A 13,957-nucleotide genomic window follows, 5' to 3' on the forward strand; every position below is an offset into this window, starting at 1 on the left:
ATGAAGTAGCACAAAATTTCCATTTTATGCTACTTCAGTTAGTTTCAATTATGGATTAAACACGTTTCCAGAGTAAGATTTTACATATGAAACATATAATGAATGAATAAGATATGAAGCATTTTTATTGTGTACACATGAATGATAATCCATCATTGTTATTAATGTCTAGAATTAAGAAGGGCCATATCGCTGCCTCACTTTAAGTTATTCTTTCATGCTTTAGCTTCATGTTGTGACAAACACCTCTGTACTTTTAGTTAAGCAACACTTTGATGAAGGATTTTTTTACTTAACATGGAGATAAATAACAGCTATATTTATTTAATTAATTGGAAAGCTTTATATCACTAAACAAATCCTAAATATTTCTGATGAAACCACAAAATACTAGTAAAAATAGCATCATGTTTCTTGAAATTGATGTATAAATAAGTCCCTGTACAAAGTATCGGTTTTGTGCGTCTGACGTACTATTTTGTTGTATGTATTTTTAAAATTCCTCTCTGTGTCTTCACACTGACGCTTAATATTATGCAAACTATGAAAGTGTGACACAGAATGTGCTAACAGAGGTTACATTCCTCTTCATTTCCTCATTTATTTTCCTTCCCTTGATCCACGAATCCCGGCTTACAATATTACGTAAAAACCCACATATCACAGTTTCGACAGAAGTAGGTGCGTATGTGAGGAGGTGTGGAGTCGGGGGGGGAGGTGGTTACTTGGGATGTGCAGGTATGGCGGCCTGGCTGGTATTTGTTTGTGTAGACGGTGGAGAAAAAGGGGGCCGTCTCCAAGGTGACTCACCAGTCTTTTTCTGGTAACTTGTGATCGATACAAACAAAGTGATTCACCCTGCATCATCATTATCATCTTCACCACAATAAGAAAAAATCTTTTTCTGTTTCTTGGTCAATTTTGACTATTGATGCCAAGATATTGCAGCTTTGTTTCCTTGAAACTCTGACGTTTTAACACTGAAGTGCTTCTCAGCGCCACACCAGGATTACTAAGGTGGGAAAAGAGAGGGAAAGACACAAGACAAACTATAGGACAAGTCCAGTCTGGTATAGAGGTCCTTCCCTTCTCTGTATTCCCCTGTTTTGAGCTGAGCCCCACCTACATCCCACATTCCTCTACAAATACCCCATCCTATCTCACAACCTCTACACAACACTTTTGTACATTTGAAAACAGCATCTTCAAAACAACACACAGGCAGAAAAAAAAAGGAAGAACCTCAACCGACACCTGATCTAATTTTTCACATTTCACAAAAGGTAGGCATGTTTTTTTGTTGTTGTTGTTGTTTTTTTTTTTATCCACGTTTTATTCAAAAATAACAGTCTGAAAGCTGAAAAGAGACAGGATTCTGCAAAAGCTCGAAATGACAGAGGATGAAAGGATTGGTCGAGGATTAGTTAGATACCTTTAGTTTTTTAATGGACATGAGGAAAAAACATGAAAAGTGCAAATAAACAGCTGTGAGAATAGAGTAAAGGCTGAACATTTGTTTTATCTGTGTTCACTGTTTTAAGAGTCTATGTTAGAATTGACAGGAATCAACTAATTAAAAACAAAAAAACAACTGTGCTTGATTACAATAAACTCAGTCATTTTGAGGATGAACTGAACTTTCAGGAGCAAAAACTATTTTAAATCAACTGACTCACATCAGATTAGTTTTCAGTGTTTAATCTGCTCTGAAAGTTTGTCATTTGGGGCGGATCACATATGCTTAAAATGCTTAAAAGTAAGATATTTTTGTCCTGGTTTAAACCCAGCACAACCCCTGACTGGGTTATTGGCCGTCCTTTGTTGATTTCAGTAGATTTAAGGTGAAGAAAACTGGATTTAATGATCACCAGAGGATACAAAGTAGGAGGCATTTGCTTTGCTCAACAAAATGTGTCCTGTGGCAAAGGATTTTTTTGTCTGTTCCTGAGACGAACAAAGGGAAAGAATTTGCCACATGTGCCTTAAACAAAGATACTGAATAAAATATCCTGTTCCTGAATTGATATCTCAGTGCCATGTACATGTCTGTTTTGCGTCTCTCATTTTTTTAATCTAAACTCAATTTTATTTCCATATGAAGGTTAATCATTAAGTTAGAGCAGAGATTTTGTAAGTAAGAAGTTGTGAGGGAGGGTTCAACAAGTCCTGGGTGGAGATCTGGGATGCACGGGCCTGTCGGGGCATGGCTGTTTTAAAAATGTAGTCCTCGCCACACCTTCTGTGAGGACCCGGCAGAGGGAGCAGGCGTTTGTCTGAGTGTGTCTTCAGCTACGTGATCACACATCAAACTCATCCTCTGAATAGAAGAGCAAGTGCTAATGAGCTTCAATGAAACCGCAATTAAGTAGAAACACGGGAAATTAAAAGCAGAATTAAAGCATTTAAGTGGGAAAAAAAATTGAAGAAATCTTGTATTGTTGGATGAAAGGCAGAAGACAAATGAAACAATAAATACCAAACAGTTAGAAATGAAAACATAAAGAGTGAAAAGAGTACTGTGAAGTAGCAATAAAAGCTTTAAGTATCTTACTCATGCCTCTTTGGTTTCTCTGTTTTTTTCTAGGATGGGATCTGTGGGAGTTCAGATTGTGTGTGTGGCCCTCGGCGTCCTCGGCCTGATTGGGGTCATTGTTTGCTGCGCTGTTCCTCGCTGGAAGGTGTCTTCCTTCACAGGAAACAACATTGTGACTGCACAGGTAATTGAAGGTTTTAACACAGAGACCTACACCACACGACTACATATAAGGATTTCTGATCCTGTTGAATTTATGTACTGTATGTCTATATATAAATAGACACATGTCAAAAAAGAACTTTTTGGGGGACCCTTGTTAAGGGGATTTCATTTTGTTTTCTAATCCATAAATGTAGCTGCACTGACTTTATCACTTTTAGATAAACACCTAATGAAAGCAGACTGTTCTATTCAAGTATTCAGGACATTTTAGCCAAGTCAAATTAGCAATAATTCAATATAAAAAACCAAAATTTTCTCAAAAGTAAAATGAGGGCTATACAATTCAATATTGTGTCCTTGTTTTATTATTCCTTATCTGTTGTTGTATACGTTGTATTTTATTGCATTTTTTGCTTGAGGTGGAGCTGATTTGACCTCATTATTGTTGCGTTGGGTACTTTAACAATAACAGTACATCATGTTTTATAAGTTTATTATATGTTTTGTGAATGATGAGTGCAAAGTATCCAAAGCTGTCACATAAATGTAATGGAGTGAAAAGTACAGCATGTTCTTTTGACATATTGTGAAGCAGCATTAAATGAAGATACTCAGGTTAAGTATATGAATGCTACATGAAGTGACTCTGTGCTGTCTTTCCATTTGTGTGAGTAGAGCAGTCAGGAGGGCCTGTGGACAGAATGCGTGGTGCAGAGTACCGGCCAGCAGCAGTGCAAGAACTACGACTCCCTGCTGGTGCTGTCCTCTGACCTGCAGGCCGCCCGCGCCATGACCATCATCAGCTGCATGCTCAGCTGCCTCAGCCTCCTCATCCTGTTCTGCGGCGCCGACTTCACTACCTGCATTGAGAACGAAGACGCCAAGCCGAAGATCAGCCTCGTGGCCGGGGTGGGCATGCTGCTGGCTGGCCTTCTGGTGATCATCCCCGTCAGCTGGTCCGCACACATTATCGTGAGCACCTTCAACAACCCCCTGATACCTGCTTCCCAGAAGAGGGAGTTGGGAGCGTGCATCTTTGTGGGCTGGGGAGCTGGCGTACTGCTGCTTCTGGGTGGAGGTCTGCTCTGCTGCTTCAGCAGGCCCAAATCCAGCTCAGGAGGAACTGCCAAGTACTACAGCAACAGCGCCTCAGCCCCCAACAAAAACTACGTGTAGATGCTTCATGAAAGGGACCGGTGTTTGAGAGAAAGGAGGGCAGGGGGATTTAGTTGGTAAAAGACTGGGAAGCACAAAACAGTAGATGACACCAGGGGTTATTTTGAAAAAGAAAAAGTGTAAATATCAAATGCTGACATTAACTTGCTTCCATATTAATAGTCAAGCTGGTGACGTTTTCATTTTGGGTGTTGGGTAAAGCATAAGCTATGAAAGTAAAGGCTATACATTATAAATCACCTCACAAAAAGTTTGTGACCTTAGAATTAAAACATTTTGTTTGGGTTACTGCCTTGGCATATATGACAACAACTATGATATTCTAGCTTTAAAACTGTTGCTTTCTACTTTTTTTTTTCTTGAAATATGTGACCTCAAAATTGATTTTGAAAGAACAGCACAAGTGTAAAAGAACATTAAAGGTTATGAAAATGTGAAAAGTGTATTTGTGAGATGAAAAACAATCGGACTTTGTGAGCTCTAAGCTCAATGTATAAAGATGAAAGAGCCAAATGGCCTTTTTTAGATGCACTAATGGCTCATATTTCACATACAGTTTGCATGTTTAATCACTTGTCTGTTCCTCTTTTATCTTTGACGCTGTTAACTGTCTGTGGTCAGAATGAGCTGTCAAAATAGTCTTTAACCAAACGCGCCTCAGAAAGCCTCAGGGAGCATCTATGTGCACTTGTTTCTCTGATGATATGTCTTCAAGCGTCCACATTACATTTCCTTTTATGAGACACTTCTTGCTGCTCATTTTGTTTTGTTTCTCATTTTGTATGCAGATGAGTATTACTGAATAAAAATTGGTCCAATTGAAATGTGCATTTCACGTTTGTTTTTTGAAAGAAAAAAAAAGTCAAAAATGTACTTTGAAAATACAGAAGACTTTATTTCAAACTAAAAGCATATATTAGAATAGGATATTTTTAAATTGATCACATAACCCCAATAAAAATTCCCAAAAAATAGTTTTCTAACATCCACTTTCTTAAGTTCTCCCTTTATCTCACTACAATGAAAAGTTAACAACAGTCGTCTCCCTCTAGTTGTCTGTTTGCTTCATTGCTTCTCTCTTGACTTCTGCTCTTGAGTTATTATTTTTTTCTTGTTTTTTGAACTTTCCGGGTTTAATGCTTGCTCTCCAGCTCGCTCACACGCTTGGTCAGCTCCTCTATCGCTGCTTTGAGGTCTTTCACCTCCTTTCTCAAGGACTGAACCTCCTGAGAGACAGAAAAAAAAGTCATGATGTGAGTTTGATGCATATTGCAGCATTTGTTATTGATTAGTTGGATTTGGTCAGCAAAAAAAAATTGTTTTTTCTTGCTATTGAGAATAAAATGACGTATTTACAGAGGAAAAAGTGCCCATCGAAAAGTCCTGCATTCCAAACTGTATAGATGTATCAGTAAAGTCTAGCATAAATATCAAAATAAAATATGCAGAAAAACAAGATATAGGCAGCTTTCCCTGTAGTTGCTTAAGGTGGAGCTATTTTTAACGACTATTTATAAGTACTTCAGGTTTCATCTGTTTAAAAAAAAAGCACCACAATAAACATTTACGTTAAAACTGAGTTGAATGTAAAATCTTATTTAAGAACTAAATCTATGAAATACTGTGGTGCAACCATCACCTTTTGAAATGCTGAAAAAAGCATGAAACAGTAAAAAAAGGAAATTCTTGACGTAAAGTACAACTCATTCTTATTATTTAAAAGATTATTTTGGAGACTCACCCCGCTGCTGTCCTGCTGATTCCCTGCAGAGGCAGTCGTGGTCTTCAGGAGACTCTTGTGAACTTTGAACTCCTTGGCTCTGGTGGTTGCTACGAACCCGTCCTTTAGGGATATCAGAATCGGCTGTGCATCTTTGCCTTCGAACCACTCGTCAGCTTCGACGGAGGGCTCGGGGCCGATGGTGTCGGGGTACAGATCTTCTTGGAACAGATCCGACTACACAGGCAGAGAGGAAAGAAAAAAAAAGTGACCCACAAACTCATTCTGGTGGAGAAAAGTGCACTTCGCTTTGTTAAACCTTTACCTTGCGTGGCACCGTCATGACTATGGGCTCACATTTCCTCTCATGGAGTTTGTAGAACCTAAAGGCAGAAATATTAGTTCATATTTCAGGTTGTTGTGTCAGCATAGGTTGCGATAATAGGCTTCCTTTGGAGGCAGCAGACAGATTTTGTCCTCAAAATGTCAAACAATATAAACAAGATAAAGAGTCGACAGCTATGCTTGCAGTTCAGGGAGGAACAACGGTGCTTTGAGGTAAGTGTTTATGTAACAGCGAATAACATAGTAACATGCTGATGCTGTGTTTACTATCTTAGTTTGTACTTGCTAATTATTGGTAAACTCAAGGTACAGATGAGGCTGATGTCTGCACCAAATTGCATTGCTGTTGTTGGGATATTTCCCTGAACGCCACAAATGCAAACCTGCTTGTGGCTCTAACGGAAAAGTGGAAAATGGATCACCAAAATGAGTTCATTCAGGGCCAGTGAACATCAGTGCAAACCAAAGCGGTGGAGCAACCGACTAACCAGCCGCAATGTAATCAAGGCTAAAACCATTGATCTACCTTTGATTTTTTTTAAAGACATAAATGGTGCTACCTGGCGATTTCACATTTGTTGACCTCCAAGCCCCTCTTGGGCATGTATCCCATCCCCTTCTGGCTCTCCTTGCTGCTGTACATGGACAGGTAGTGGACAAACGGAGCCTCATCCGTCACCTCAAAGTAACGGATGCTGCTGTCCCCCTGTGACGAAGACAAACCTGTGAGCTGTCTGTGTGGGTGAGAATGACACACAAAGATTGCAGCATCTCAGACTAACCTTTCCACAGAGGTAGACGACGCCAGTGTCTGGGTCAAAAAATGGAAGAAGGACGCCGCTGCTGGTGTCCAGCTCCTGCAGGGTCAGCGCCTCTTTAAAGTTCTTCTGTTAACGGAGAATCAGGTAGACAAAATTGTGCATTTGATTATATCCGGTGTAATACACTGTGTAAAAAGGCTGCTTCAGCAGACGACAGGTAATCCCAGGATCTATTTAATTGAGACTGATGTAGGTATTGCAGAGCAAACACCCTCAGGGCTGTAATGTGGCTGTTGTGAAACACCATTGTTGCAAATAGAAGTTACTCCCTAGTGACAAATTTTGAGCAGACCACAAAAGTGTCTAGGTTTTCATATAATATCTAAAATTCTAAGTCCATTAGTGTTTTTCCTGCTGTTTTGTTGTTTTTACATTCAGCTGCTGAAGGACAAAAGTTGAAGGTGGCGACATCTTGTGTTCATCAGTTCAACTTTTCAACTGAAAAATATTTCCATTCTTTCTTTTCACAGAGTCTGAAGGTTTCATGTTGTGTATCAGACACAGTTTTACTAGACATCTTAAAACATGTGAGGGGATGTGAAAAGGCTCATTTTCTTTGTTCTACAAACACTACAACTACTTCTCTGTCAAATAATTTATCTTACATAAAGATGTTCTTTCATTTCAGGTGGAAATATATAATTTCTGGAACTGATCTGAATTGAATGCTAAACCTTTAATAAATATAATATGATTTTTAAAAACAGTATCTTGACCTGCTGCACATTTCATAACATATTTAATGTCAGAGAAAAAAAAATGTCAGCCCCATTTTTCGGAGGGATAAGTGTGTGGATTATAAATCTTGGTGAAGTTTTTTTTAGTCTGACAGACAAGTGACACTCACTGGATCCCACAGCGCCACCTGCCTCTCACTCATGCGACTGAACCCGGTTGTGAGGATCTTGCCGTCATTCACAAACACCCCCCTGATAGGCCTGGAGCCCTCATGAGGCTTCTCCTTCTCCTGCAGGTGAGAAGTAAACCACAAAACAGATCAGTACAATTTCTATAAACGCCTATAAGTAGATACAAAACCTAAAGTTGCATGTTTAATATCAAAATTATACAAATGTGTAGAATTGAAGAAATCAACTTCACCTTCTGTTTCTTGTTATTAGCAATTTGTACAAGAGATAAAAGTACAAAAATAGTTGAAACACAGATTTTTTGGTAAGAAATACACCATTTCAGGCTGTCGCATCATTATTAGAGCTAAAGCAAATAGTCAATCACATAAAAACTAGCAGTTTGAGGATTATTCGCTGCTTTCTGACCATTGACTATCCAGATCATTAATTGGGGAAAATTCTAATTTGTCTTGTTCCTTAAAGCTACAGCGTTGGTAATAGAGCAGGAAAGGCTGATCAGATGAGGAAACCTACAAAGAGGACGGTGCCCTTGCGTGGATCCAGCACCCGCATGGTCTTGTCCTTGCAGGTGGTGAGGATCCTGGAGCCGTCCGGGTTCCAGCTGGCGCTGTAGATCAGGTCGGAGTGCACAGTGTCGATCCTCACTGCTGCTTCCCCACGAGCCACGTTCCACAGGATCACCACGTTATCACAGCCTGCATGGACACAACAGTAGCAGATATAAAGAAGGGTTGACGGGCATCAGTGTGGGCTCGTTATAAGAAAGCTAACCTACAGTACAGATGTCTGAATTAGCTTTATCAGCCACCGATCTGTGAATATTTAGAATATGCCAAAACATGATATCAGTTTTCTAGATAACATACACTTTATATAATTGAGGAAAATATAAAGTTTATGCAAGTATTATAGATCAGTTGTAATATCTGGTTGCACCACCAGGTGGAGCCTTGGACTCTTTAACACTGTTGGAGGAGACTGGCAGTTCTGTGCCAGCTAGTCGGACTCACCGATGTAGGATGAGCTCATTTCAGTCGGCATTTTCCATTCTTCCTCTAACTGTTAACATGTTCTTTCTTTTTTTTCTTTTATGACGGGAAATAACAACAACAACCTCCAAGCAGCAACCTACTAACCCAAAAGTTTTAAAGTTTTGCAGAAGTGTTGGATCGTGCCACAAAGCAGCCTTGCTAGTTTTTTGTGGAGGATTATCCATTTTAATGACATTGCTTATTACCTGCATGCAAACATTCTACCACAACCGTTCGACCCGCCACTATTTTGAGGGTAAGCTGCATCCTTTGCTTAGCCCCACCTATTGATTGTGACTGACTAAAATAAATACAAACAAGCTAGAGTTTTATTTATTTTTTTATCCCCTATAATGGAATGATAGTGTGGTGCAGCAAGACCATTATGTTCTACAGAATGGGCTAGCAAAGCCAAGCTATGTGTTGGCAAGAAGAGAGCATTGTAGTGGTTTAACTAGTACAGGAGCCCCCATGACTAAGTCCTCTGTGATGCTTAATGGCATTTGGCCAACGTAACTGTAGTAAATCTTGTTGGAAGTGTATAGGAAGGCTTCTTATGTCCCAGTGACATGTGAAATAGCTGTCAGTGCAGAACGTACAAGGTCAGATGTCTGTTCTACCAGATCTGTATGATGCATTTATCAAATACCAATTGCTAACGCTGTATTTATGAAGGAAAACATAAATATAAAGTGAAATTCAGCCTTTTTTCCCCCTCATTTTAAAATGCAGTGGCTTGTGTGATTCAAGCTGATTCAGATTTTCACATTTTCTTTCCCAAACTGTCAAAGCTTCAGTGTCATTTCCTGGTAACATGTTTTACATTACCACTGTATTCCAAATAAACAGAACAGTAGTGATAGCTGCCATGGCTGCAGAGAGCAGAAACGAGCACCGCATACAGAAAACAGAACTATATGAAAAGTTTGGTGAGAAACTCATGACAGTGGTGTTTGACAGATGACTTAGCGCTGCACTAAAAAAGTAAAAGCCCCGAACAGACACTAGAAATGTACTTTATGAAGATTAGTGCCAGGCTTAAAAACAGGGATATTCATGAATGAAACGTTTGTAATAAATTAGCAGCAGTAAGTGCTGACTATTTAACATTTGTGTTTCTCCAGTTTTGGCAGAAGAGCATCATTAAAAAATCATTGTGTTGACTGGATGTGTCTGTGCTTCAAATGACAGTTGTTTTTTTGTTCTTTTTAACAAATTTTTTCCAAAAAATATTTATGCATTTTGTCTATATGAACAATAGCAGCATGTTCTCATTAGTGTATTATAATTTTTGTTTAAATTGCTCAGTCCAAGCAGCTCTCAGTAAAGTTATATGTCAGACAGACTGAGGCCTCAGGGAGAGCTACTGTGAGCTGAAGTGTCAAAGGGGTGTTTAGAGTGAAGAGGGTGGAGGCTGTGAGAACTTCCTCTTTAACAAAGGTGTGAGTCTCACTCAACAACACACCTGCCATATATTTATATGACATTCATTACTGTCTGGTTCCTCAATACACAGATGCATTTCCATGCTGACCTTTTCTGTCAAAACATGTAACTGCAGGGACAAGTTAAGATAGTGTTTTAGCATGTTGTTGAGGATTAAATACCTGCACTCATCAGCACATTGTGAGCAGTGGGGTGCCAGCTCAGGATGCCGACACGTTTGGAGTGACCATCCAGCTTCACAACAGGATCTGTGAGAGACGTGGTCAGCCCGCCGTCCGGGATCTCCCAAATCTGTTCATCAACGGAGACATTAAAGTGTATAATTCACGTATCGCATTACAGCACAAAGAATATGTCACGTCATGCTCTAGTTAAAGATTGTTTTGCCTTACCATGACACTACAGTCCTCTGAGCCACTAGCAATGATGTTGTCATTGTGAGGACAGAACTCAATGTCCAGAACCGGACCTGTGTGTCCACATACGGTGGGGTAGGACATGTCAATACGTCCTGTCTGCAGCGGTAAACATAAAGGAAGACATTGTTAGTCGTCTCAAATAAACTCATCCATGCAGAAACAAGACAATTACAAAAAGCAAAGTGGAAAAATGCATACAAACCTGTGTGTTACAAATACTTTCTACATGTAAAATACTGTTGGAGGTGTCTTTTTTTTTTTTCAAATATAGAAGAATCAATAGAAGTATTTTTAATATCAGTTTTTACTAATGGAAGAATCTGTGGAACTCCAATGTCTTCTTACATAAAGAATTATAATGTGCAATACTGTTATTTTCCATATTTAAATTAATCTGTACAGTATCGGAATTTTACATATGGGGGAATCTGTCAGCAATACTTCTGTATATTTCTTTTTTCTTCTTCTGTTTCTACTAATGTCTATATTTTTTGCACTATCCACTTTGCTGCTGAACATTGCAAATTCCCTCGCTGTAGGATTAATAAAGGCTTATCTTATCTTATCTGAACACAGACATGTGACGAAGAAAGGTAAAACACATGATGATCTAATCCAGGTAGGAGGAGAAATTGGTAGTCAGGTGATACAAATTCCACAGCTATGCCTTCAATTACTCCTAATGGCTTGTAACCTGGTTACAGAGCAGATCAGGACCAGGAAGGTGAAACTGCATTTGTTCTAACATGCCTCAGTGTGGGAGAGTATCAGGCAAAAGAAACATGACAATTACAGTTAGAGTTTAAAAAAAAAAAAAGAACGTAAATGGGCATTTTTCCAGCATATCAATCTGGCTATGGCTAGATTTTGAATTTGCTTTTTAATGCTGGCAAAAACCTGAACAAATTGCTGCCCCTTAAAGCAAGATGAGACGAGCATAACAGCAACAATAGGTATCACAGAACAGGCTGACCTTTTTTTTTTTTTTCATGTTTCCACAGCACATTTCCCTGCAATTTTATGCCCACTGGTCCCTTCACTTATTTTGTCCTTTGAGAATTATACACTACATGCGAGATAAGACCATGAATAATGTGGTTTCTGCAGGGTTCACCAAGTAAAATTAAAGACTCAAAACCTCACATAGTGTGAGAATAGGATTGAAAATTAGCAGGCATAACATTACTGAGAAGAATCACACTTTTGCCAGTTTAGCAGTAATTCCTAATGACATAATTAATCACACGAGGGACTCTGATGAGTAGTAGTGACGGTGTTTGATATACAAGTCAAACTACTGTCTCACATGCAAAAACATTTTTTGCCTACTTTGCTGTTTACAGAAGCAATAAGAAAAGATTTTTTATTTTAGTAATGAAACTCATTGCTTTAGAAAACCTGCACAAACCTATCGACGTATTAAATTCACAGGCCTAAAGGAAGATATAGGTGATGCAGAGAGATGCTTCACTGAGTTCACACGCAAATGACCACTAACCAGGCCAGAAGGCTTGCAATAATCAACTTTTTTAATGATAGAAAATGCAATAAAGAAGCCACCTAGCACACTTCAAAAGTGACTGCAGAGAAGCTGGGTTGAGGCCACATCCTGTCCTCCTGCACTAGGCTGACAACAAACTCCTAATATGGTGAAAACTTCTCAACAGCGGAGCAAGTGACGTGTAGAAAGACTGAAAGACGGCATCAAACTTCCTTATTCAGCTGAATGAGTGATTGTGACTGGCAGAATTCAAATTTTAAAGTGCCATCTTGTTTTTTTTTTGTGGGGGGGGACAGACACATACATACACACACACACACATACACACACAATCAAGAACTTGCATCTGAAGTGGTCAACACACCCAAAAATGGTATTGTGAGAAGTCACACAGAAGTGCTCGGAGCCAAGCAAGTCTTGCCTCGTGTGACCCACCTTGGTCAGGGGCAGCACCATGAAGGCTCCTCCACCGCTGGCGTCCACAATCATGGCCACAAACTTGGGGTTAACGGAGCAGAAGTTGCTGTCCCAGGTCATTTGGGAGATTCGGATGTCATCGTAGCATTGGTCAGCTTTCACAGCCTGGCCAAAGACGTGACGGAACTTACTGGTCCTCACAACCTTCCTGGACATGGTGAACTGAGAACAAACAAGCACTAAATGAAAAGGCAGAACTTTGTGTGTGTGCCAAAAAGCCTGTAGTAGAACCTGAAACAAGCTGCGATAGTGAAAACAGATGCATGTCATCATTTTCATGCATTTACTTAGACCACTCTCCCTTTATGTTTTTGCTTTCTGATTTCATGTGGAAATAAACTGGCAGACATTAAGCTGATGACACAGTAGATATACACGACAGAGGAGAGCTTAAAAAAAAAAGAGGAAGCAAAGTCTTTCACAACTGCTTCCTCTAGTGTGTTTGTTGCTGGTTTCTGTCTCTTCTCTCTTCATTTGTGTTTCCCTGAAATAATTGTGCATGCTGAGGACAAGCGTACAAAACAGCAGCGACACAAAAACATGCTTTTATCGTAACTTTGAGCTGCTGTGTGCTTAGAAAGGTCGTTGCTAAAGTGGCAGTTACACCACATCCTTCAGCAACAAAAACCACTAACCTCTCGCTCTCCTAATTTGTCATCCTCATACTCGTGCTGTCACTGAATTTCCCACAGGTATACACACTTTAAGGTACATATTTTAAGAAGCAACCGTAGCATATACGGTGAATGCATCCTGTACCGAAGCAGGAGTCAGTCAGAGTGCATAATGAGATTTGTGTTAAGCCTCAAATCACCTAAAAGTTTAGTCAAAACCAGCTGCAAAATCAACAGAATATGCGTCATTTAGCACTGCCAGTGAGCACCACAAAATATATTTTGCTTTACCTCCATTTGTAGACTTTACTTCCTGAAATCTGCAGCTGCGCCCATAAGCCCACGCTCAGAATCGTGTAAGAGTTTTGCTGCATGTGCATCACAAGACCTCTCTTGCTGCTCTGCACCTAATTTAATAATCCTTTATAGAGTGAGCTGTAATTTTATCAGGAGCCTAAATGCATGTCAATGATCTGCCTCCACCGCTGCCTGTCTCTGTTGTGATGGAAAACACTACCAAGCACAGAGCAGGAAACAATTCACTGACTTGAAACAGGATAAACTCAGACCATGTGCAACCAAGATGCTGAATTCAAATCAATGATGTTCTGGTATCTTCACCTACCTGCTATATAACAAATGCAAGTGTTACAAGTGATATCCTCTGAGATGTTTTGCAGGTGTAAATGAGCTGCAGGAAAGATTGGAGCTAGACGTTTCAGGCCTACCTGGGAGTCGTGCGGGGGCGATTCAGCTCAAGGAGTTTCGGCAGTGACACCAAACACCCTGCCACCAGAATGGGGACTCAGAGGAAACGGTAAGTTAAAGTACATCACA

At 39.7% G+C, this 13,957-nt stretch overlaps 2 protein-coding genes across 3 annotated transcripts; one reads left to right on the forward strand and one right to left on the reverse strand.

The window, feature by feature from the left end:
• Positions 1-1,148: 1,148 nt before the first annotated feature.
• Positions 1,149-4,698, forward strand: cldni (claudin i). Its single transcript, XM_008295321.1, has 3 exons — positions 1,149-1,283; positions 2,585-2,717; positions 3,374-4,698. The coding sequence occupies exons 2-3, from the start codon at positions 2,586-2,588 to the stop codon at positions 3,872-3,874; spliced, it is 633 nt and encodes a 210-aa protein (XP_008293543.1). The 5' UTR covers positions 1,149-1,283; position 2,585; the 3' UTR covers positions 3,875-4,698.
• Positions 4,699-4,745: 47 nt separating this feature from the next.
• On the reverse strand, positions 4,746-13,934 carry coro1a (coronin, actin binding protein, 1A). 2 transcript variants are annotated; one of them, XM_008295323.1, is made up of 11 exons: positions 13,849-13,934; positions 12,465-12,668; positions 10,502-10,624; positions 10,271-10,400; positions 8,146-8,327; positions 7,608-7,727; positions 6,722-6,826; positions 6,500-6,645; positions 5,920-5,977; positions 5,616-5,831; positions 4,746-5,100 (listed from the first exon to the last, which is right to left on the reverse strand). In XM_008295323.1, the coding sequence occupies exons 2-11, from the start codon at positions 12,660-12,662 to the stop codon at positions 5,008-5,010; spliced, it is 1,371 nt and encodes a 456-aa protein (XP_008293545.1). In that variant the 5' UTR covers positions 12,663-12,668; positions 13,849-13,934; the 3' UTR covers positions 4,746-5,007. The 2 variants fall into 2 exon arrangements, with proteins under 2 accessions (XP_008293545.1, XP_008293544.1); XM_008295322.1 differs by lacking the exon at positions 13,849-13,934 and adding an exon at positions 13,412-13,417.
• Between the last annotated feature and the right edge of the window lie 23 nt (positions 13,935-13,957).

Source organism: Stegastes partitus, unplaced genomic scaffold (assembly GCF_000690725.1).
Source record: "Stegastes partitus isolate 25-593 unplaced genomic scaffold, Stegastes_partitus-1.0.2 Scaffold1038, whole genome shotgun sequence".
Classification (NCBI taxonomy): domain Eukaryota; kingdom Metazoa; phylum Chordata; class Actinopteri; family Pomacentridae; genus Stegastes; species Stegastes partitus.